The 25,626-nt window shown below is 35.8% G+C and overlaps 2 protein-coding genes across 4 annotated transcripts in view; one reads left to right on the top strand and one right to left on the bottom strand.

The window, feature by feature from the left end:
* Window positions 1-2,752: 2,752 nt before the first annotated feature.
* Window positions 2,753-4,054, top strand: LOC129283973 (putative nuclease HARBI1). Its single transcript, XM_054919526.2, has one exon. The coding sequence runs from the start codon at window positions 2,753-2,755 to the stop codon at window positions 4,052-4,054; it is 1,302 nt and encodes a 433-aa protein (XP_054775501.2).
* Window positions 4,055-16,954: 12,900 nt separating this feature from the next.
* Window positions 16,955-25,626, bottom strand: part of LOC129265160 (pyruvate carboxylase, mitochondrial-like) — a 37,317-nt gene continuing 28,645 nt past the window's right edge. For 2 of the 3 annotated variants that reach the window (XM_064101596.1, XM_064101598.1), the window contains exons 14-20: window positions 25,358-25,598; window positions 24,715-24,964; window positions 23,903-24,147; window positions 22,974-23,153; window positions 22,351-22,599; window positions 22,055-22,198; window positions 18,509-21,350 (exon numbers count right to left, since the gene is read on the bottom strand). In XM_064101596.1, coding sequence (XP_063957666.1) covers window positions 21,102-21,350; window positions 22,055-22,198; window positions 22,351-22,599; window positions 22,974-23,153; window positions 23,903-24,147; window positions 24,715-24,964; window positions 25,358-25,598 — 1,558 coding nt within the window. In that variant the 3' untranslated portion in view covers window positions 18,509-21,101. Of the gene's footprint in view, window positions 21,351-22,054; window positions 22,199-22,350; window positions 22,600-22,973; window positions 23,154-23,902; window positions 24,148-24,714; window positions 24,965-25,357; window positions 25,599-25,626 lie in introns of all 3 variants that reach the window. The other variant, XM_064101599.1, reaches the window with a different exon arrangement.

Genomic DNA, 25,626 nt, shown 5'->3' with positions numbered 1-25,626 from the left:
ACCCGGGGTCGTACCATCGGTCGGGCGATCATCGTGCGAGTGTCGTTCAACGTTGTACGACTTGGTGCGAGAGGTGGCACAACTAAGTAGTCGCATTTACTTGACTGGAGGTCGTGCAACACTTGCACATGTGCAAGCGACCTACATGTACAGAGACCTGTCTTGCGACTGGTTGCGATAATAATATGGGCCATAAGACTGTTGCAAGACCGATCGCAACGGCTTACAACATTGCACTACCGTTTCATTCGCATGTATGCGACCGTTGCACTCGCAATCCCTCGTGCAACACTCGCATGTGATCGCACGAGCACAATAAGAGTATATGCGACTTACTCGTGCATCGGGGTTTACTGGTTGTTTTGTTGTACGACAGCTGTTGCAACTGTGAAAGCCTCTGTGCGATCTTATGAGATGACTAGCGATTGATGCCTGTTGCAGCCTGTCGCACGACCAAAAGGTCGCAAATGGTCGTACGTCAATTGTGAAAGGGGCTTTACGCCCAATTTCTGATATTGAATGAAAATTATCTTTTTATTTTAAATTCAGTTTGACTGAAAGAATATACCATCCAGGGGCGGATCCAGAATTTTCCAAAAGGGGGGGGGGAATTTCCGAGGAAAAATTTGACAAGCAAAAAAAAAGAAAAGAAAAAGAAAAGAAAAGAAAAAGGTTTTCAACAAAAAATAAGGACATTTCGTTCACGAGAAAAAATTGACAAGCAAAAAAAAAGGTCTTCACTTTCAAAGGGGGGGGGGGGGGCACACTTCTAAGTTAACGCCATTTTACATTGCAAATTTTAATCCTCTCAAAGGGGGGGGGGGGCACGGGCCGGCTTTGCCCCCCCTTGGATCCGCCAGTGATAACAATTAGGCCTATGGATGATTTCAATCCTTTATTTTGGAGTAAAGGTCAAATTAGTTTATTATCGTAGCCAATCGTAATTGCTATTACGCCATTACGACTAGATATTAAATTCGCTTTTATTCCAATATGAGAGTATAGTCACAGATTACAACATAGGTATTCGTACGATGACTTAGAACATTACACAGTCGACTGCCATTCCAAAATCGGGTCGCAGACAAGTCGTGAGGTGTGTGGGGTGCTTAATTCATGCGCATAACAACCAAGATATCTATATTTCTTGGAATATAAACGTGTATTTTTTCAATTTTCATTGTGGATAAATAAGGTCAAACATGGATTTCGACGGAAAATTTGTGTTGAGGCTTTCAGTGGCCTTTCAAAGTTTGTCGGAGCCATTCCATATAGAGACGGCAAACCTCACTGATGGAGAATGCTGACGACCTTGCCGATATCCAGAGTTCTTTAAAGGGTCTTGGTATAGGGTAGGGGGAAGTGAAGTCGGGGGCTTACAAAGAACAAGAGGAAGATTGTAATCATGACGTTAAAGTAACAGCTACATTCATTTTCACACCCTTTATTCATATCGCAGTTGAATGTTTGACACGAAATATTAGCTATATATTTCTCTTCCCTCCCTCAACCATTAATTTGGTATATTCACTGTTTTGCTACAGGTAATCTACAAAAGGTACATTTTTATTAGAAAAATTGGGGAAAGCTGTACACAAGATGATAAACTGCATGTATTTTTATAATTTCTTTATAGAAATACATGTCCTTGCATGTCACTGAGACTAATATTCCTGATTACCCGAGTGAATAAGACAATTAATTATCACAAAGCAATTAATATTGTTCATTAACCATTCACTGCCTTTGAAACCCTTCAATGTGTTAATGATGTTTTAATTGACTAGTTTACGAGCAAAAGTGCTTGATTAGTTGATTGAAAGACCCGTCAATTGTGAAAACTAGCTCAATATTAAAAGCTTTCATGAAACACATGTAGTAACGATGAAGAATATAGCTCGAATTACTGAAGGCCTTGTCATATGAAGCACATCAAATGTTACACGATGATGTCAAATACAATAGATAGACCGCCCTTTCACTCGGTAAAAAAAAATCGTAACTTGAATGATGATTCCAGTGAAAAATAAGGCTAATGACGAATATTTAGCACGTGTGAAACAAACTAGAACATGATTAGAATCACGAACGCTAATCATAATCACGATAACAATCGCAATCATTATTACAATGATGATTCAAGATTTACATGTGAAAAGGCCCAAAGAGTAACTGTATCATCAAAGCGTTGTCACTAAAGCCCCTTTCACAATTGGTGGTGTGACATCTTACAACCGTTGCGATTGTGTGCAATATATATTGTGGCCATTTCGTATAACGATCGCACGAGCAATTGTGAAAGCTCCTTTTAAGCCCCTTTCACAATTGTTGCCAAACAGACTACAACGGCTTGCGACTCGAAATTTTTCCCGTTGTACGACTCGTTGTAGCCGTTGTACCACTTATTGTACGATCCAGATGCGACAAAATGGTCGCATCTCGGTTGGGAAAAAAAACCGTGCTGCTCCGATATTTTGAGCGACTGACGCGATGAAAAATAATTGCACGACAGGCAGTACGAGTGTTGTGCGACTTTGCACGCACTTGTAAGACCCCGAACGAGTGTTGCACGAGTATTTTCATGTCGTAGGATGATGCATCCTGTCGTACGAGTCCGTTGTACCACCCTAAGACTATTGGAAGACCTGTCTTGCCCCCTTTGCAACGTTGTACGCTTTTTTTTCACCCCCAATATAAGCTCGAGAACTCCTGAGCTTTCATCCCAAATGTCTGGACCATCCATACTGTAAACATGGCTGCTGCTCGACCAATAGCTCCTGGGAGGCTCTTGCATTTGCTAAGTCTGAGAAGGCAAATCCAAAACGTTCAAGACAGACATGTCATATTGATGGCCTTACTCATCCGTAGACGTCAAAGACATGCAAGGCAAAGAAGAAGGTGGTGGGTCAAACCCTGGATTGAGAGACGTGTGCTGTTTGGACAGTATGATAATCTGATGACGGAGTTGCAGAGAGAATGTCAGGGTGACTTCCTGAACTACATGAGGATGCCACAAGAAACGTTCCTTGAACTGTTGCAGCGCATCACTCCGAGGATAGAGAAGTCCTATCGCTACCGGCAGCCACTTGATCCTGGGCTCAAACTGGCCATCACCTTGAGATATCTTGCGACCGGCAACAGCTACAAAACCCTGCAGTATGCCTTCCGTGTTGCCCATAATACCATCTCTCTGTTTATACCAGAGGTGTGCCAGGCCATCATCAGTGAATACCAAGATGAAGTATTTTCCTGTCCAACTACCCCAGATGAATGGAGAGAAGTGGCACGGACTTACGCTGACAGATGGAACTTTCATCATGTCTGCGGAGCCTTGGACGGAAAACACGTGGCCATCAGAAATCCACCAGGCTCTGGTACGATCTACTACAACTACAAGGGTTTCTACAGCCTCATCCTCTTGGCCCTAGTTGATGGCAATTACAAGTTCCTCTGGGCTGACGTTGGTAATCCCGGTTCATCATCGAATGCCCAGGTCTTCAACCACAGCCCGCTGAGACGTGGACTGGAGAATGGTACTCTTGGCCTGCCAGATCCAGAGCCCCTGCCAGATGATGACCGAGACACCCCTTACTTCTTAATTGGGGACGACGCCTTCCCTCTCAGAACATGGATGCAGAAGCCGTACTCCAACCGTGAGCAGACCTACGAGGAGAGAATCTTCAACTACCGTCTCTCGAGGGCTCGCCGTGTGGTGGAGAACAGCTTTGGCATCCTTGCCCATCGCTGGAGATGCTTGTTGAGTACCCTACAGCTTGATCCAGAAAAAGCCAAGACAGTCATTATGGCCTGCATGTGCCTCCACAACCTAATGAGAGATCGTTTTCCTGGGCTTCAGAACATTGACGTTGACCATGAAGATGAGTTGGGCAACCATATCCCTGGGGCATGGAGAAACGCAGCAGTTCTGCAGGATGTTGAACGAGTTGGCGGAGGCTACCAGGCAAACAAAGAGGGCAAGAAGCTGAGAACTTACCTGAAGCACTACTACAACAGTCCAGTTGGAAGCCTGCCCTGGCAACAACACATGATATAGACTGCCACTTGGCGCACTACTTGGGATACAGCACAGACTCTGCCATAAAAATGGCATGTAAACTTCGATCATGATTTTGTGGAATGAATCATTTCAAAGTAGAAATGAATGACCATGTCAACAGTTATTTTAAACATACATTACTTTTACATCGAAAGGTAGTTTGAAATTTAAAAAGTTAACTCTCCTTAATAACATGTGTTTGAAATAAAATAATGAAGGAGAACATGTTTGAAAAAATGTGATTTATGAGAATAAAAAAGATGTACAGATATAACATATTTTCTTTTGTCATTAATCATGTTGTTTTAAACATGATATATATTTTTCAAAGACATTTTATTAACGATAATTAATTTTATTAAACATGTTAATGTTTAAAATAAAGTCTGAAATAAATGTTCCAAAATGGGTCAGTTGTAAATTAAATTGAGAGAGTTCATCGTAACAATAACAATCCAAACAAAAGTTCACTGTTCATTTTCTTTATTTGACAAGTCTGACAAGTTCAAATGGATGATGATTGATGTGACGGCGCTGTTGCTGCCTCCTTGATTTAGTGGAATGAATCATTTTAAAGAAGAAATGAATGATCATGTCAACATTTATTTTAAACAAAAATTTCTTTGACATGAAATGTTTGAAATAATAAACGTTGATTCTCCTTTAATAGCATGTATTTGAAATTAAAAAAAAAAGAACATTTTTGAAAAAACGTGATTTATGAGAATAAAAAAGATGTACAGATATAACAAATTTTATATTGTCATTAATCATGTTGTTTTAAAAATTATATATTTTTTCAAAGACATTTTGTTAACGAAAATGAATTCTATTCACCAAGTAAATGTTTAAAAAAGTTTGAAATAAATGTTCCAAAATAGTCAAATTATAATTTGAGTTGAGAGAGTTCGTCAAGTAACAATAAAAACAATCCTAACAAAAGTTCACTGTTCATCTTCTTCATCTGACAAGTTCAACTGGGTGATGATTGATGTGTTGGTGCTGTTGCTGCCTCCTTGCTGCTGCTGCTGAAAGGGGGCCTGCTGTTTTTGCTGGAAGTGGGGGTGCTGCTGCTGGAAGGGGGCACGCTACTGCTGGAAGGGGGCCTGCTGCTGGAAGGGGGCCTGTAAATTGGGCTGCTGAAATCCTCCCTGAGGGTTCTGATGAGGGGTCCAGGTGCTGCTTGGCCCGAGCATCCCAAGGAAGGAAGCAGGTGGAGCGTCCTGGGTGAAGCCGATCGGCGCTGACTGAGGCCTGAGTGGCTGGATCATCTGGGGAGTGCTGGGGCGAGATACTGGGGTGGTGGAAAGGTGGTCCGCCCGATCCTGGTAGCGGCTCACCAAGTTGAAAGTGTCCCTGGTGAACTCTCGCCAGAGGGGTCTTGGGAGTGGGCGGACGGCCTGCAGCATCCATTCTAGCCAGGCCTGCCTCTCGTCAGCGCCTTGGGTGAGTGCCGCATCCACCTGGATCCGGATGGCCGTCTGCTCGGTGGATGTTCTGATGAATTCCAGGAGGGCCTTGTCCACATCGGTGGGCGACCCCCTCTTCTGCCTCTTCTTGGGAGGTGCAGCCCCCTGGCTGGAGACTTGGTTGGAGCTGGGTGCTTGGCTGGCATCTGGACCCTCCTCATCTAAACCCTCTTCGTCGGAGGCGGCTTCAGTAATTCGGCCACTGAGGTGGCCCAGTTGGCAGCCCTGTGACCGATGGACTATGTGCTTCATCAGAAAACCAAGGTTGTTATTGACCCATCTCTGCCTGGGGGTAAGGACGATGGCCTTCTGACCACTCTTCTTTCCAGCGGTCTTCATCTTCCCCAGGATGGTCCTCTGGCTTTTATACCATAGTCTGATGTCGGCCACTGAAAATATACAAAATGTAGAAGCAAGAAATTAGTCAACATCCAAAAAATTGGCATGTTTAACTAATAAACATCATCAATAAATCGGAATGTGCATATTTTTCAGCTACTACTTACTGGTGACTCCCAGCTTTTCCGCCATCTCCATGTACTTGCGCTCCTTCTTCTTAGAGTTTTTTAAGTCCACCTTGCTCTTGTCGTAGATGAACTCATTGTCAGCGAAAAACTCGGCCAGCTCCTGCTCCATGGCTTTGGTGATACCGCAGGTAGCATGGCCATCTGTCACGTTGTTCTCATCACTGGCGGCGGCTGGTGGATCTTTGCCCCCTTCCTGCAGCATTTCATCATCCTCGGTCTGGGCTTCACCAAATTCATCACCCTCATCACCAGCTATGACAGAAGCAGTAGCTTTCTCCTCGGCCACGGGTATAGGCTGGGGCCCTTCCTCCTCATCAGGCTGATTTTTCCTCTTTTTCCTTGACTTCTTTGGGGCCATGCCGATGCTTGTATTTTGGTTGTGTCTTGTTCACTGTAGCAGCGTCTCGTCAGGCATCAGCGGTTGTAATGAAGAAAGTCGCATCGCGTGTCGTATTTATAGGCCAACACCTCGCGCGACAGGTGGTGCGGTGTGTCGCACAATGGGTACGATCGGTTGTAGTAGTCGTACAACGGGTCGCTAGGTCGCGCGACATATGGCGCTACAAAACGCATATGTCGTGCGACTTGGTCGCATCATCGTTCAACCGTTGCAGCCGTTGTACGACTGTTGCACCCGGAAACATGAAAATAATCGCACGATTACGTCTCACGACTGTTGTATCCTGGTGCAGTGGTCGTTCACCTCTCGTACGATTTTATATATTGCTTGCGACTCAAAGACAACACTTCTTCAACAGGACGGAAAAAATATTTTCGAAAAAAAAAATATCGCACGAGTGAGGCGCCAATTGTGAAAGGGGCTTTAAAAGCAGCCACAACCAAAAACCTACCAACAATATCCACCTGTTACATAAAAGCAGAATGGTAAGATAAATTATCTCCATTCATTCAACTGTTCAGATGATGAATTATCAGTTTGATGTAAGAAATAGCAAATAAAGAATTATAATATTATTCAAGAAGAAAAACAAATATTCCAGAAGTCTCAATTTAGACTTGTTACAATACTGGATCCATTCCCGACTCCATTCATTCAATGGTATGTAATAGTTGCATATTTTAATGAGGCTGTGTAATTTTTACTATTCTGGAATGTACAAAGACCTTGTTTTAATATCAGGAGACAATATAATGATCGTTTGTAAGGAAAGGGAAAAATAAAGAAGGTATGTCTTTTACATGTGTTAATTTCACTGAGGTCATTCAACATGTTTCAAGGAGAAAAGAGAATGTTCTTATGATAGATAAAACGGTAAGCTTCGAGAAGATTAGAAATTGATATAAAAGGCTTGAAGGTCATAACGGAATATCGGAACTAAGGGCCTTTTCACACGTTAATCTTGAATCATCATTGTAATGGTGATTGCAATTCGTATTTAGAATCATCGGACCTTTCACTTGCTCACTCGAAAACTGATTTGAAACTTAAGGACTCTTTGCCAGTCCATTGGATTCAATAGGACTACAATTTGGATTACAATCAGAACCGATTGTACATTCCACCTGGTGTTTATGTAAACATGCGTTGTTTACTTTTATTACATTATTTATGATAAAAGAGAGATATGTTAATTAACTTAAATTGCTATTATAGTGTTTTTGTATTGTATCCCGTACCAACAACCCCAAAAAATGAAAATGAAAAACAAATGACAAATTGTAACTAACCAACATAAAAAAAAATAAATATCAAGCAACAATAATAAATAACTGACAACAAACAATTACCCTGAAACAATGAACAACAAGCAATCCGTTGACATTGCGAAAGTGGTTATTCATGTATCGTATCATACAGTTTATGAATCGTATCGTAAGTTTGAGGATCTGTAAGTATAATCGAGTGGGATATCAACTCTCTAGTTGATCATGACTCTTTCCAGTGATACTTATTTCGATAAAAATCATTGACGCTCAAAACGTGTATAACGTATATCAGGCTCTTTAAAAAAAGCAATTTACAGAGCACACAACGATAAAAAAGGCAACATGGTATTAGCAAGCTAATAAATAGATAATTATCTGTATTCCTACTTTGACCGACGCTAATAGGCCAATAAAGGTCTCAATCTAATCACTCAACGTGTAGTAACAAATTAAGTTATTATGACCTTATATATTGCCTGAAAGCATTTTATTGTTAATGATAACCAATTTAATATGACAGCATTAATTAATCACTTTTAACACACTCGCACACACCCTCTCTTTTGACACACCCACACACGCACCCTCGCAATGCACATACACCGTTGCAATTAAACAAACAAACAAACGTGTATACACCATAGAGTTAAATTTAGGTTTATATAACTCTATGGTACACACAAATACGCACACCCCCTCACACCCCCACACATACGTGTGCGCGCGCGCGCGCACACACACACACACACACACACAACCTCCTGAGCACCTGACCAGACACAAGTCAAACACAATATACACAGGCACACACGTTCTCTCTATCCAGATCCCATTAAAAAAAGAGGGAATTTGGATTTCCGTCACGTCATTAAAATCTAGAATAAAAGCTTCAACGTACGTTGGTTTATCAATGATCATTATTTTGATCATGATGAAGTACTTTTGAAGATATTCCATGTAGTTAAGTTACGAACTGATTAGATTCCATTAGGAAAAAAAATGTTAATTGAACATTATTTCCTAATTTCTTAATAAAAGATGATTGTTTTAGTTGAAACTTTTTATAATTACCAATATGTTCGTTATTGATCTATTGAATGAACTAGATTTTACCTCATACTAATGTAATATATTATTATACTAATGTCATCATTCTATTGATATACTAATATCATCCCTTAATTGATATACTAATGTCTTCTCCTAATGTTCTAATTCCATTTCATTATATATACTACAATCATCTTTTGATAATATAATGTCATCTCTTGATATACCAACTTAATCGCTTGATAATACTGGTATCATCTCTAAAGATACTAATGCCGTCTTTTCATACTTACATAATATTCTGACACATTACTGCCATTTTTATGTCATCTGTTGATAAAGTAATACCAGCTTTTTACTTAAAGGACAAGTCCACCCAAACAAAATTTTATTTGAATAAAAAGAGAAAATCCAATTGCATCGAAAATTTCATCAAAGTCGGATGTAAAATAAGAAAGTTACGACATTTTGAAGTTTCGCTTAATTTCACAAAACAGGATATGCACGTCCTGGTCGGTATGCAAATGAGGGACAGGTGACGTCGTCCACTCACCATTTCTTATGTATTTTGTAATATTAAATATGATATTTTCCAATTTTCTCCTCATTGTCAAGTGAAACAAAGATTAATTCATCCATATGAACATATGGAATAATAATAATAATAACAACAACAACAACGGTATATTTACCCAGGGTTGCCACTTCAGTTCCAAAAACTGTTCTCCCAGCGGGCCCTGCTATTATTATTACCCCGCTAAGCTAGGCTACCGATTCAGGTGCACACAGCTTTTTTGAGGAATTATTTCCTGCCGGTACCAATTTACCTCACCTGGGTTGAGTGCAGCATAGTGTGGATGAATTTCTTGCTGAAGGAAAACACGCCACGGCTAGGATTCGAACCCACGACCCTCTGTTTGAAAGGCGAGAGTCAGAACCACTAGACCACGACGCTCCCACTTAGCATCGTTTTAATATTACACATGTATATGGTTCGGTCAAGTCGGTCCTTATTGGCAATCCTGAAAAAAATGAAATATTGCATAATTCAAACCATACATTAAAAAACAAAAGAAATAGTGAGGGACATCATCGATCGTTCCGATTTTGATGAAATTTACATCATTATGTTAGTTTGATTTTTCTCTATTTATTCAAATCAATATTTTTCCTGGGATGGACTTGGCCTTTGATAAAGTCATCTTTTGATAGACCAGTGACACTCTGATATATTCATTTCATCCTTTGATATAATCTCTTTCAACTTACTATTAATGCCATCTTTCAATATACTAATGTCATATTTTTATAATATGATTCCCTTCCCCAATCTCATGAAGCTTCTGCAGACAGGCATGGATATCTAGGGAGTGATTCAGAGTTTCATAAAAGAAATAGTCAATGATTTTAATTGACATTTTTTATAAATGAGTAATCAGATGCAATGATTTTGGTAGCTAATAAGATCAATTGTCTATTAATCTCATATTTACGGAGATTGCAGGATCATTTCTTGTGAAACTGCTTTGGAAGTATATTGCAAACAAAGTTAATCAAAATGAATTTTGGAATAGGGGAAAACAGCCATGTGTCACTTTGAAATACTCGCAATACTTATTGATATAGCGACGAAATCGAGAGAAGGTCCTTGCCCTATGCAAGTTAACATTGGTCTCACATTTTCATCGGAGTGAATCTAAAAGAATTCATATTCATACCGCAAAAAAAAATCGATCCTTGTGGAAATATCCATGCGGATTATGAATACAATACTTTATCACAAATTGTGAATAATATGATTACCATGACGGATTGCCATTCTTACACTTTAAAGAGAAGCTTATTCCTCTATGTTAACTCCTACTACATTATTATTATCATTACTTAAAGATTTATTTAAAAAAAAATCACAATTCATATTTCAAATTATTATTGCTATTGTTCTTTATTATTTTTGGGAGAGGGGGGGGGGGTATCCGATTCCCCAACTTTCCATTCGCTTTAGCGTCCACTTTCCTCTTATAAGCGCACATCCCCGTAAAATTCTAGTATCTTCTTTGTTATTGATATGATTTTTTTGTAAGGTTTGATGTGTTAATTTACTGTAGCTACTGTTCATCTTACATAAGGACTCTACGTCATTAGAAATATCTCGCTTCATTTCACGAATCACGCGTGAGAGTACCCTTCATCAAAGTGTAAATGTAAGCGAGGCGTTTAAAATGGACTAATTGCACTTTGATAAATTTAGAATGATTAATTGCTTTTAGAGGCGGGGAGGGAGGAAAGGTATAGGTTATGATTTGTGTTTAACAGGAAGTTCATTATCAGACAGACTAACAGGGAACTCACCTTCCATTTTTTTTTAAGATTAAGCACTCGTTATGCTTGTTGATGATAAAATATATTTATGCTTAACAACATTAATAGGCCCGATATATCCCCCTTTATATGTACCAGACCGTTTCCAAAATCAATCACTGTTTTTTTAATCATTATTGCTTGGTCGCAAATATTCCACAACCATATAAAACCATATAAAAATTCAACTCACCCAAATATCTGCCTCATTACGTCACTGTAGGCAGGCTTTGTAATAACTTATTTGTTTGTTTGTTTATATTTATTTGTATATAAATGTTTAAATGTGACAAATCGTATAGATATGGAAGATGGTCCATTTCAGCGGTATAAACAAATTACCACTGCTCTTCAACGGGTTCCTTTATAATAATAATAATAATAATAATAATAATAAAGATAATAATAATAATAAAGATAATAATAATAACAATAATAATAATAATGATAATGATCAAAATGATAATAATAATAATAATAATAATAATGATAATAATAGCTGGATTTATAAAGCGTTTTTTGCCAGAGGATACAAAGTACTGCTATTATTACCCCGGCTTTAGTTCGAGCTAAAACAAATAAAGCAAATAAAACAAAGCATATAAAGCAAATATATACATGTATGATTACAAAAATATACACAAAACTTAATCGAATACATTAAAAGAAATAACATACAGACAATCACCCAGCCCTAAAAAACAATGCAACTACAGGCAACAAAAAAATATGGAAAACTGAGATACAATTGAAAATTGGATTTAAAGGACTGAATAGTTGAACTAGACGACAAATTAATTGGTAATTGGTTATAAAGTGTAGCCCCCCTATACAAAAATGTTCGTTTACAGTTATTTGACTGTGGTTTTGGGAGACTAAGGTGATTTTCTGTACGCAGAAAGTATGGGTATGATATTTTCATATATTCAGGTGCAAAATTATTCAAAACTTTAAACATCATTACATACATTATGTTCCCTTTGCCGAGTATTTGAAGTCTTCTATTTCAGAATATCATGTATATATGTGGATAAAGTATGCAATATGGATTGATTTTTTTAGAATAATTCTTCCCGCTCAATTTTGTAGCTTTTGCGATAAAGTCAAATATTTTTAGAACTAGATTGCCAAACAATCAAAGTGGGGAATGATAACCGAAGAATATATTAATTCTAATCTAGATTCATCAACAATTAGCCTCAGTCTGCCAAGAAACCAATCATTTTTACCAATGTTTGAACACATGTGATCAAGATGAACATTCCATTTAAGTTCCCTATCTATAAAAACTCCAAGATATTTAACACTTTCTACCATTTTAATATCTGTTTCACGAATGCGTAAGTGAAGAATTTTATGTCTTGCCAACATATGCCGAGTATGATATACTCATTGTTTTATTACAATTTAGTTTTAATCAATATTTGCTCATCCAGTTTGCAACATTTTATTCTGGTTTATTATCATTTTGTCGTTCAATGCAGAATACATCTTTCTCTCTATCAACCCTAATCACAAATAAGATCGACGTATTGTTAAAACTCCCTACCGACACACATATTTCATGTGAGCGCGCTCAAAATATCAACCAGAAAAGACTAGTAAGTGATGGATTATACATTCACATGGTGATGCCAGTGTAAATGATGTAAATGGATAAGTTACAAAATAAGAGAGTACATTTATTACAGATGAAAGTTAAAAGGAATTAGATACACGATACGATACTGCCATTATACTTTGCATTTAATCTCCATTTCATATTTACTCTACTTCCCATTTAAGTCATTTGTCTGTACTCCTTTGAAACCCTTTTCATCAAACCTATTATTCATTTTATCTTTCCCCCTTTTTTTTGGAAGAGTGTCTATAATTCATAATAATGAAAAATTCACATTATCACCTGATTGTTGGTGATAATTCAATGATATATACATATCACCTGCTTTTTGTTTAATTTGATACGCTCTTATCACTAACTATTCAAATCAAGTTATCTATCATTCCCTTTTCTATAAAATATTCTCTTCCTTCTTATAATCATACTTCTTTCCCATTTATATCACAATTTCTTCCCTTCCATCCATTTTTGGGGGTATTTTATTACCTAACAAAATGATATATTGATTTTTTGTAATCATAAACATCACTGAAGGAGATGAATACCCCGTCCTATTACCTTGTAATGCAGTTTCCAAAACATTATCATTTATATACTGCGCTTTTCCCCAGAATGGCCCAAAGCGCTTACAACAAGAAAAATAAATTGTTACAACTATAAAAATGAAACCTTACAATCCTAAAAATCTGGATTGGAAAAAAGAAATGTTTTAAGTCCCTTTTTAAATGAAGCAACAGATGGTGATTGTCTAAGAGTAAAAGGTAAGCGATTCCAATATTTTGAAGCGGTTATGGTAAAAGTCCAGCCAGTTTCTTAGTGATTTTATATGCGGGACGGAATGGGTCACTGGAGGCTCGTACATTCCTGCGAGGGGTGTATAGGGTCAAACAATCACGCAGATATATAAAGGTGCCTGCTTATTAAGAAACTTAAAAACTAACAAAAGTAACTTAAAAACTATACGATGTCGTATGGGAAGCCAGTGTAACGATTCAAGGAGTGGTTTAGAGAAGTGAAATCTTGTTACTTGATAAATTATTCGAGAAACATTTAGAAAATTAATCTTGCATACCCCTCGTCAAGATGAATATTTGTACCAGCTTTGGTAGACACTGGATAAAAACTTGGAAATTAGTTTGACCCACAATGAGATTTCCTGGATTTGGGGACATATGTGGTTACCATGGTAACACAATTTCTGACAAATGCAAATAAGTGTCTAGCACATCTTTAGCTCGAGGCCTACAGTATGTTTGTGCCACAGTTCATGAGCATACGTCGTAAAATGAAGTAATTCAAGCCCGCAATGTTTACACATTGATGTAATATGCTGTTACCATGGCAATGTAGTGTCTAACACATGGAAAAACAAGTCTTGCCCATCTCTACCCCAAGACTAATGTGTGAGCCAAATTTAATGAGAAGTGCGAAGAGAAATCAAAATTCCAACTACAAGTAATATATACTTGGAAAATGGGAGAATATTCGCTACCACTTGTCAAATTTTACTCAACAAAATGCCAATCTTAAATCCAGTCTAAATTTCTAGTTTTTAAACAGTTTTTACACTTCATATTCATTGCCCCATATCTTTCCAATGTCCAACATTCTATATTTCCTATATTCACACTTTCACAAAAGGTTGGATTTTTCTTTATAAACCACAAGTTTTTGTATGAAATTGGGGGAGAAGTGTCAATTTTTTTGTTCTTAATTCTCATGTCATATTTAAATTTCAGTATCAGCAAAACATTAAATATTTTACATCTTACATTTTCAGTGTTTTTTAAGGCTATTTCTTCTCTTTTCCTCTTTATTAAAATCAACTAAATGTTGGGGTGGAAAAGTGTATGAAGGTGTCAAAGTTTGTTGTAAGCTCTAGTCCTGCTCTACATATCAATAAATAATGTACACAAGCAATAACTAATCACTGAAATATTCACTTTCTTTATTGCTCACAATATATCACAAAAAATATACTGTCATAGACAAGTCACAATGTGCTCTACATTGCAATATCACATCTTTATTATATTCACTTGATCACATACTGTAACATCATTATGCCTTCACTGTATATAAGACTTTTGCCACATGAGTCACTTAAGTGTTTAACATTGTAGCAACATTATACTGAGAACAAGAAAACATACCAATTTGATATCACAATCATTATAGTGATTAACAGAAACACATTTAATGTGATTTTTATTTGAATATAACATAAAGGTATGTCTGTCATACTTGTAACAAAAAAGGGAAACATATGCTTGTCATAAATTGTCTTATGTATTAAATAAAACTGTACCATAATTTACTTTGGAAAGAAATACTACTGATTTTCATTTTCTGCATTCATGCTTTACAATGCAATAACATTATAATTTGGAATAATAACTTCACTCAAAGTACTGGCAATCCACAGCCTACATATATATTATCAACAAACATACACTACAATAGCAATGGGTATTTCATCTGGGAAGACACACACATGGAAAACGGTATGTATTGATAATGATACATGGTGATACATAGATCACATAGGTCATTACATAAACAGATCATAAGTTTCTTAGAAACAGATTTATAAAATGAATATACTGTTGTTACAAAGCGTGCTCATGCATTTCAGGAATAAAATAAAATATTAATTTTGAATGTGGAATAGAACAATGAAAATTGATAAAATGGCATTTCATAATATTCCAATATTGCAATATATATAAGAAAACACATTATTTTTCAATGAATTTTAAAAACATACTTAAATATTGGTACTGCTCACATAAAAAAAGATTCATTGCTTAAAGATAAATACCAGTTGTGTTAACGATCTCAAATGAGTTTGAACAGAATCCAATGAAATTACCACCAAAGTGCTTGTATGTTTTTTTCAAATAAAAATTATGTGCCAACTAGCTCTTGAAGAAAATGCATACTTGCTGAGAAATGAGCAAAATACGCACAGAATTCCATCAAATGTTTTTTTTTTTTTAACCAATATTAATACAGTGTCCCACATATGTATGCTTTTCTGTGTTAGTCGTCATCAGAATTCTCCATTTTGAGCTTAGATTTCATGATTTTACAAAGTTTACATTTATGTACCAGATCTAAATGCATGATATTTTGACAATTAACCTTGATTTAAAAAGACTTTCTCATGAAATAGTTGTTTGCTGCAACTATTGTCTTTTACCTCAACAATACTGGTATATTTAAATGAAATATTGTATAAAAAAACCAAAAAAAACGTTTGCTGAATAAAAACAGTTTGCTTCTTTTCTTTCTCAAGATTTGCAAGAAATCCATCAATTAACACATACTTGTTTATTACATACCAAAATACAAAGGTCTAGAAGAAAAAGAAATTACTACACCATGAACAAAACCACTGAGTGAATTATTAACCTACAGTAAATGCACCTCATCATATATTACCCTATTCAAACATATACAAATTGAAAATGTAACTGATAAATGTCCATCCACAGACTCAAGATTTCTAGCATTAAGCTGCTTCTGTGTATTTTAATGCTTCGTCAAACCAGTAACAACTAAAACACACACTGAAGTTGAAAATTAAATTATTATTGAAGTATAAAAGTTAGAGCAAAAGACAATGATTCACTACAAAAGATAATAAAATATTACGTAAAGTGCATTCTGAGAAATATTTCATGTGAAGTAGTACTACATTTGACTAAAATCAATATTCAGCCAACTCATAAAAATATGCATAAAAAATAAATAAAAACAAAAAGATGGGGACAAAGCATAACAGAGATCAAGCACACAATGATAATGAGTTTGAAAGTACTGCTAACAATTAAATTATTAATCCATGATTAGCAGTAAACTGTCTCAAAAATATTTTAAATCATGGTCTACATACTGCATCAGAAGTATGCCATTTTTTCATTGGAAAAATAAATAAGTTGGCAATACACAGGAATCTTCAACATTTCACACTAAAACTAAATTCCCTAATTCTCAAGTTTAACTGCCGCACATATTTAATCCATAAACAGTAAATTTCATATACTTCACAGATTACCATGGATATAAATCACATTTACATAAAAAATTGGAATCTTGCGAATGTTGAAGGAACTGGCATTCACTAATTCTATCAAACTCCAGTAGGTTAAATGCAAAAAAAAAAACATATAAAATCCTTAAAAATTATATCACAATCCAATTTTTATTTCCACAAATTCAGTGGTCACACACAAATTTAAATGATATGTAATAGTAATACAATTGGCAGGCATACAATGCTACTGCATCATTCATGGTTATAATACTTAAAGAGATGAATTAGGTCACCCCAGGTTGAGCACCATAACCAAGTCAATAAAATAGTCAGATAAAGAGAAAGAGAGAGAGAGAGAGAGAGAGAGAGAGAGATAAATTTGTGTATGTTAAGTTTTTGTAACTAACGATGCACTCTGAATTATTTTTATTCGATTTTGAATGGTTGTCAAAATAATTGATATTGTCGAGAAAATTACTATTATTAACCTTAAAATATGTGTAAAGAGTGACTGTAAATAACAATGGGTTAATGAAATGAAAAAGTAACTTACAAACTTAAAATCTAAATATCTTCACTTAAAAGTTTTCATCATATTAGATAGTGTACATTGTGCTATGATTTACATTTTCCAAAGCGGGAGATGAATGAAAAGCTCAACTTGCCCTAAAAATAATAGACCATCAAACTTTGCACAATTCAGGACCATAAAAAAAATCTTACTGGAAGTGACCAAAACCAATACAGCATGATTAATACTGCTGATAAATTTTCACTATATCATAATCATGTAAAATAAAAAAATATAAGCTCGAAACATTGTGCGTCTGCATACTGTGACACTCCATGTAAATGTCAACAGTACCTATTGCGTAATATTGTTTATAATGAAAATTGTTGTATCCCATAACATAATATGGTGAATGCTTGCTTAACATAAATGAAGAGACAAATGCATACATATTTCAGGCAAACATAGCAACAGGACATACAGTAAGGGAAGTCCATAGTACATATCCCATGATAACCAACATAGTTCACTTTAACATACTATAGCATTAAACATATTGTTAAAATCCATATCAGGATTTTAAAGGGCTCGAAAATAAAGGATGAAAGGTGATGCAAAGAAAACTTGACAATATGGACTAAAATATACAGTATATCAGGGATTCAATAATACCAATGCTATCCAAATAAACTTTTGTAATATCAATAATACATGTATGCAATCCCCTTCTCACCTACTTTCACAGTATCTAAGACAAAAAAAGCATAATTATTTTTCCAATCTAATGTTGAATACCCCCATTCTTTCTGCTTTAATTTCACCTGCAACGAGATATACAGGAATATATATAGGAATACAATGAATCACACATCATTTTTGACAAGCACATCATCATGCAGAACTGGTTAATTTTGCTCTTACTTTTCCACTTACAGTATTATGGAAACATTGACACATCACATAATAAGTAATAAATATAAATATATCTTCAACCTCTGAAAATATATGAGAGTACATTAGCCTTGGCATACATATAATCTGATAACACATTTACACCTACCATTAGACATATAAAATTTTGTATTTTTTTGCTCCAATATCAGAGGCAATATCAAGCTTTTGCCACATTCTTGCCATGTCACATTGCTATCAATGAATAACAAAGATTACATAATACATGTATACTGATTACTTCAATCAAATGAATATGATCATATTTCAAATTTCATGATAAAAAATACCCTGGTATCAATTCACATTTTGTAAACCATAAAAATCATACACTATTTCATCAAACTGCTAAATGTTCCCTATTATGAGATGGGTGTAAAACTATGCATCAGATTTGAAATTGGGAATGAGACTAATATTAATGTGCATTATTACTGATTAAACTAATAATGATTCATGGATTCAAATCATATAAATGGAATGAACAGCACAATGGAAGAGATAATTGCACTGAAAATAATGCAAATCATGTCAGATAACACACTTATTGAATGGATGTTGATGATAGTATGCATGTATTCTCAGATAACCGTTCATCTGTGGAAAAACTCATCCTTATTCACCAACTTTGGACCAATAAATGTCTCCAATCTTGCACTTAGAAAACCCAGAAGATGATCCCTAACCAAAACCCAGTCTATGTTGGTTTAGTTTGTCGTCTACTGAAATCTCTAATCTAGTGATCAGAGATTAGATAGTGGATTCATACAATAATCAGCATAAAATCTCATGAGTTGTCGATTAGCACCGATTGCAAATGATCATTACGCTTCAACCAGTTTTTATTAATGACAACAACAATAGAAATGAAAAAAAAAAAACAACAACATCTATTTCACTTTACTGAATGACTATGACTGAGTTGATCTTTGACTCTTTTGATGAAGTGTAAGATTTATTGTCTAGGTCAAATGTAAGTGACAATGTGTATATGTAATATAACATTTCATGTGAATGTATTTTATCACTTGTGAAACACTTCTTAATTTAACCCTGGATCACTCACATTGAATTGTATTAAACCATAAATATTGGACATACAATCAAATTCCATGGAAATGACAGCTTATATCTGGTTACTCTTCTACATCATGAAGAGGGAATTTCCCAGAGACATTTTGCATTAGCATACAAGGTGAAAATTGTCCTTTCTTGTTCAAATTGACAGCTATAATTTGATCCTAGACACTGCAATCAATTTGCACTATATACAGTCAGTCCGCAAGCCCCTGTGTTAATGAGCAAATGAGCAAGATTTATCCAAGTCCTCTCGTGGCTGAATTCATGTCCCTGCAAAATCTCGTGAATTGTGAGACTTTCTTTCTCAAAGAATTTAACCACTTTCTTCTTGAGTAATATTGATTATTTTTGTACCATGGGCAAGAGTAAATGTTACCCTTTTATATTGGTCATTTCTTTTGAATGAAATATTTTGATAAATAAGTGAATTTTTTACCTGAAAAGATGCATCAAACAGAATTTTCTTCCTCTGTTTTCACTTGTAAATTGTGCAACATTTTGTGTTTCAGGCACCAACATTATTTATATCATCAGAAAGCTCAAACTCTATACTTTCTTAAAATGTCACTCTTGATATGTGGCATCTTTTAGATGGGTCAGCAGCCAGTTATTTCCATCAAGATGCAAGACGAGATTTCTGAAATTTCTGAGTAACATAAAATCCAGAGTTCTGATTGGCTGAATACTGTTTTCAAAACAAACAGGCGCGGGTAATTTGAAGAGATTACCACATGGTGAGTGTGACCTTGCAGAGGCCCAGTGTGGGGAACATTGGAATTTGCGTGGGTGTGTGGAGTCTATAACCAATCAGAGCGCAGTATTCTTGTTTTTGAGCTGCAAAATGTACTTGGCCTATGAAAAGCTGGCTGCTGACCCATCTAAAATACATCTTCTTATAAAAATTATACCATATTAAAGCTTAGATCTTCAGCTTTATCATGATTTAAAAATCATTTGTGCCCAAACAGAAATTAAGTGTGAAAACAACAACTTTTGTTGCATGAAAAAAAATATTTTGTTTCATGTTTTAGATCAAAAGTTTTACCTATATTACAACATTCTTTTAAAAATCCAAACACATGACCTAAAAGAATGATTCTTCTTCCTTACAAAGATACCAAAAACATGAAATTTGGTCAATATTTAGAGCAGCAATGGCCAAATAAAAAGAGGTGTTTTGGTTCGCACCAAGCTCATTAACTATGCAAAAACCCTCTAGTCATGAATATCACTTGGATAAAAGAAGCTACTTTTTCAGGGCTTGCGGACTGACTGTATATGACTGAGAAGCAATAATACATTTTTGAACAGACGCTCAACTGCAATTAATTTGACATGAGTTAATGATGGCACTTAGCACAATTTGGCTTTGATAATGTCTTCTAGACTTTCATAGTAACATGATTCTACTCATTGTAGTATAACACCAGTAAATAATACCATTTCAATGTCCGTCATAATCAATGTGATGTTAGGAAACCTGTTTCGCATAACAAAATTTTGCTATTGATTTTAATTATATAGAACACTCCTTATTGGTTCCTGATCAGAATTTGAAAAAATGCACATGTAACAATGATTTTAATTGGTTGTTGTTTGATATCAATTGATTGCAAATCATTGCGTAACAGAGTGCAGAATACAGCCTTAACATCTGGGTCAAGTACTTCTTGTAATATCCGATAAATTCCAGTTCTTATCTCAATGTTCGTATTGAATTTACCATCACCATCCTACTCACCAGGGAGTTCTGAAGAAACCTCATCATTACTCAATGTCCACCAGAAGGTCATCTCCATCTACAGGTGTTCCTTTCTTGACCGATATAGATTTGACCACTCCTGACATAGGTGCACTGACAACCATCTCCATCTTCATTGCACTTAGTACAATCAATGGTGCACCCTTCTCTACCTTATCACCGGTTTGAACCCGGACATCAATCACCTCTCCTGGCATGGGGGCACCTACCGATCCCTTCACTGACTTCACAGCCTTAGGATGGACGTGTAATTCCTGTGTACAAGTGTACAATTATGTAAGTTCACAAATCATATCAATGCACAAATACCTGTACATATGCTCTACACTCAAATGTTTATAACTAAATAAATAAACAAGAAATGGATTCAAAACAGAAAAAGTGCATTTTGGAATGTCAAAGAAAAGGAAGCCACTCAGTAGTGTGAATTATTATGCTCTTAAGCTTCACTATTGATTATTCAATAAATTTTAACACCACAGAAGATAATCTATGCAAGAAAATATCTGCCTTTGTCTACTACAGAGCATTAGTCCAATATGGCAGGAGAATTCTTATCAGATAATTTTATCTCTATATGTAAAATGAACTAACTTTAACATGATTTAGCACATATATCTTACATCCTCAATGTTATTTCTTGCTACATCCCTTCTTTAAAATACTTGATAATGTTTTTAAAGTGTATTTTGAATGGCATTATTTTTGTACCCATATTAATAGCATGTAATACTAAACTATAATATTTCTACTTAGGGCACAAAGTTTGACATCATCAGCTGCATTATTTGCAAACTGACCAGGATGCTCATATAAATATTTATGAAAAGAGTTGTAACTTTAAAATGCCACAAATTTTATATTTTACTTCCAATTTTGATGAAATTTTGTTTGATTTTTCTCTTTCTGTTCAAATCATTTCATTGGGTTTTAATTGGCCTTTAAGCATTGTAATTACCTTCATAGCAGCATTATCTTTTATGAGAACTGATCTGAGTTGACCGTTGAGTTCAAAGAAGACTTCCCTCTCTCCAGTCTTCTTGTTGAGATCACCCATGGCTAGGAGGGTAATGTGAAGTGTCTTGCCTTTCTCGATCTCTACCTATACAGTTAAAAAAAGCAAACAGCAATATCAGATATCTAGAACAAGTGGAACAGTCTGACAGTCTCGCCTGCAAGAGAGAAAAAAAAACCTATTTATTTGATCTCGCCTGTACTATGTAATTCAATTTCATGTAATTCACTAAAACTTACATTGAATTCCTCTGCAATGTTAGGACCAACCAAGAATATCTTGGTATCAAGAGTGTTCACTGGTCCAAAGTCTTTCTTGAAGTTGGCAAAATCTTCAAAGACTTTAGGATAGAGGGCAGAACTAACGACATCACTATCTCGTATCCATTTCCCATGCTGAGCAATGAGTTCAGCCTTCAGAGCATCAAAGTCAAGAGATGGAAGAGATTCTCCTGGTCTCCCATCTACAGTAGCAAGTCCCTTTGTTACCTTGGAAACAAATTAAAGAAAGAAAAATTAAATTCCACCATCTATTGGCTATTTCAGTGCATTTAAAGGTACAAAATATTTATACTAAAATTCCTAGGTTATAAAAAAATGCCAAATAGCAAATATATGCTTTTTGCCATTAATCTCTGACAAAACAACTATTTTGGTTATCATTGTCATTCGATGGGCATTTAACTTCATACTTTTCTTGAATTCTCTCAACGTCGCTGAGTGTAAACAATGAAACTAGGAAATTTTGTAACAACCACTTATTGTGATGAACAATTGACATATTTACATTATCTTTGGATTGAAAAAAAACAACAACAACACAAAACAGTGCCAATCCTAATATCTATTGGAATGATATCTACCTTAGACCTGAGAGGTTCAGGAAAACCCCCATATGGTTGTCCAATATGACCCTGCAAGAACTCCACAACAGACTTAGGAAAGGAGAGTTCATCAGCCTTCTCTTCTACCTGCTCTGGAGTGAGTTTATTCTGTACCATGAACTGAGCAAGGTCTCCTACTACCTTAGATGATGGTGTTACCTGAATAAAAATACATGGGGAAAACATTTGTGATAAAATTCTACATGAACAAAAAATCTCAAGTTTGAACATAGGAATAAAACTGCAGTATATCATGTATAATAGAAATAAAGTTCTCATCTAAAATATGAACTTAAGGCTTATAGTATTGAAGTAAATTTCTATTAATGAATTTACTTTCTCAACAAACTCAAAGTAGGAAGTTAAGTATGAATGAAAGTGGAGAATTGTACCCAAACAAAGATGATCTGTCACAAAGTCAATCTAATCATGTTTTCCTCGTGACCTAATGTCATTGAGATTTCTTAGTAGATTTTTTGCTACTACATAGTCCTTCTTGACTTCATCAAACTGACTACCTAAACCACTGTTTCTAACAATCAAACCTCTTATGAACACAATCTAAGATAGACCTACTGACCTTGATAAGATCTCCAAGTAGTTGATTGGCTTGAACACAGGCCTTATTCACTTCATCAATCTGGCTACCTAGACCGCTGACACGACATTTGCTCTTGAAACGTTTGCTCTGGACTTAATTACTTCTAAGATGTAGGGCTAGGTTCAGGGTTTCAATAGGGTTTTATGTTAGGTTTAGGGTACGGTAAAGTGTTAAGATGATCGTTCGATTAGTATGTGAAATTTAGAGCAGAGCAATTGTCGCCGAAGCAAATGTCATTGAACAACCTAGGCAAAGGTTTCTTACAAACTAAGCTCTTACAAACACATGCTAATGTAGACCAACTGACCTTGATAAGATCTCCAAGTAGTTGATTGGCTTGAACATAGGCCTTCTTGACTTCATCAAACTGGCTACCTAGACCAAGACTGAATGCTTGGAACTGAAGATTTGTATACTGTCCTCCTGGGATCTCATTACGATAGATATCAGCGTTTCCACTCTTCATAGTGACTGTGCATTCAAATGGAGCATACAGCTGACGTGCCACTTCCCAATATGAACTGTATTTGAAGACTTCCTCCAGTGCAACACCTAATATGTAATATCAAGTAAACAAGAAATAAAATGCACAGATGCAGATATTTATTTGTGATCTAGATAACAATTTACTATCAAACATTAATATTCCATAAGGTTATAAATTTTGAAATTTAAACCCCTCCCGAACTCTTGCCCCTATTGAATGGATTTGGTTATTAATTAGAAGAGAGTGGTTTGGCCTTAGATATAAATTGTGTGCCATCACTGCAAATACCAAGGATAACAATTTCAAGGTAAATTCACTGAGAAATGAGGGAAATCTTTTGCTATTACATGCAGTAGAATGGTAACTCAAGTAAGCATCAAATAGATATTGAATATCGATATCTTCAACATATTCCCCCCCCAAAAAAAACCCCTACAGTTAACATCAAATTTGTTGATAACAGTCCAAACAAACAGGGTATTTGGCATCTCTACCATTCTTAAAATGTCTCTCTATATCAAACATCATTAGCCTCTTGTAGCTAGAAATGGCTAAAGATGATAATTCAATGACACTGACTGGGAAGAACCATTGTGCAGATAGATTTTGCAAGATGGATAATGTTAACTGACCTGTATCCATGCCAGTGTTTTCAAGAGCTGCGACAACAGCTCCCATACTAGGTTGTGATGTCATCCCTGATAGCGAGTCTACTGCTACATCTACAACATCAGCTCCTGCTTCAGCAGCGGCTAACATAGCAGCCACGCCTGCACCAGAGGTATCATGTGTATGGATGTGTAGTGGCATGTCAGGGAATCTATCTCGTAGCTCAGAGACTAGGATGGTTGCAGCCTTGGGCTTCAGAAGACCAGCCATATCCTAACAAATAAAAATTGTAATTGAACATTTCTAGATAGAACTCTGTCAAATTCTGCCTACGATATGGAAGGCACTTACAGATGTGTTTTCAATTCAAAGCAATATCAAATTACAAATAAATGAGGATTTTGAACATAAATCATCAATGCTGTCAGTGATGTCTTTGACACTCTACTTGAACCTTGAATTAGATAACTAAGGTACCTAAGAATTCTTTTAAAAAATGGTGGGATATTTGGTCTTATCAACAAACATATTTTTTCTATTAAAATTATAGGCCCTATCAAAAAAATAATTGTCCAACACCTTGAGACCCACAAGTCAAAGATAGAAAATAAATTTTGAGAACCACTTCTCTTATGTTAAAGATGATTGTATTAATATAACATTCACCTTTATACAGAGGATATGAGTACCAGCTTTAACAAGCTCTGTTGCTAGGTCAGTATAATAGTCCAAGGTGTATTTGGTCCTAGATGGATCAGATACATCTCCGCTGTATGAGATAGCAGCTTCCACTACACCACCCGAAGCTCCTGCAGCTTCCATACCAAGGATCAGGTTTGGTAGGTAGTTAAGACAGTCAAAGACACGGAAGATATCCATTCCACTCTTATGGGCAAGGTCACAGAACCTGATAAAAAACATAAGAAACACAGTGA

Source organism: Lytechinus pictus, chromosome 7, assembly GCF_037042905.1.
Source record: "Lytechinus pictus isolate F3 Inbred chromosome 7, Lp3.0, whole genome shotgun sequence".
Classification (NCBI taxonomy): domain Eukaryota; kingdom Metazoa; phylum Echinodermata; class Echinoidea; order Temnopleuroida; family Toxopneustidae; genus Lytechinus; species Lytechinus pictus.
This window is presented reverse-complemented; position numbering and strand designations above follow the sequence as displayed.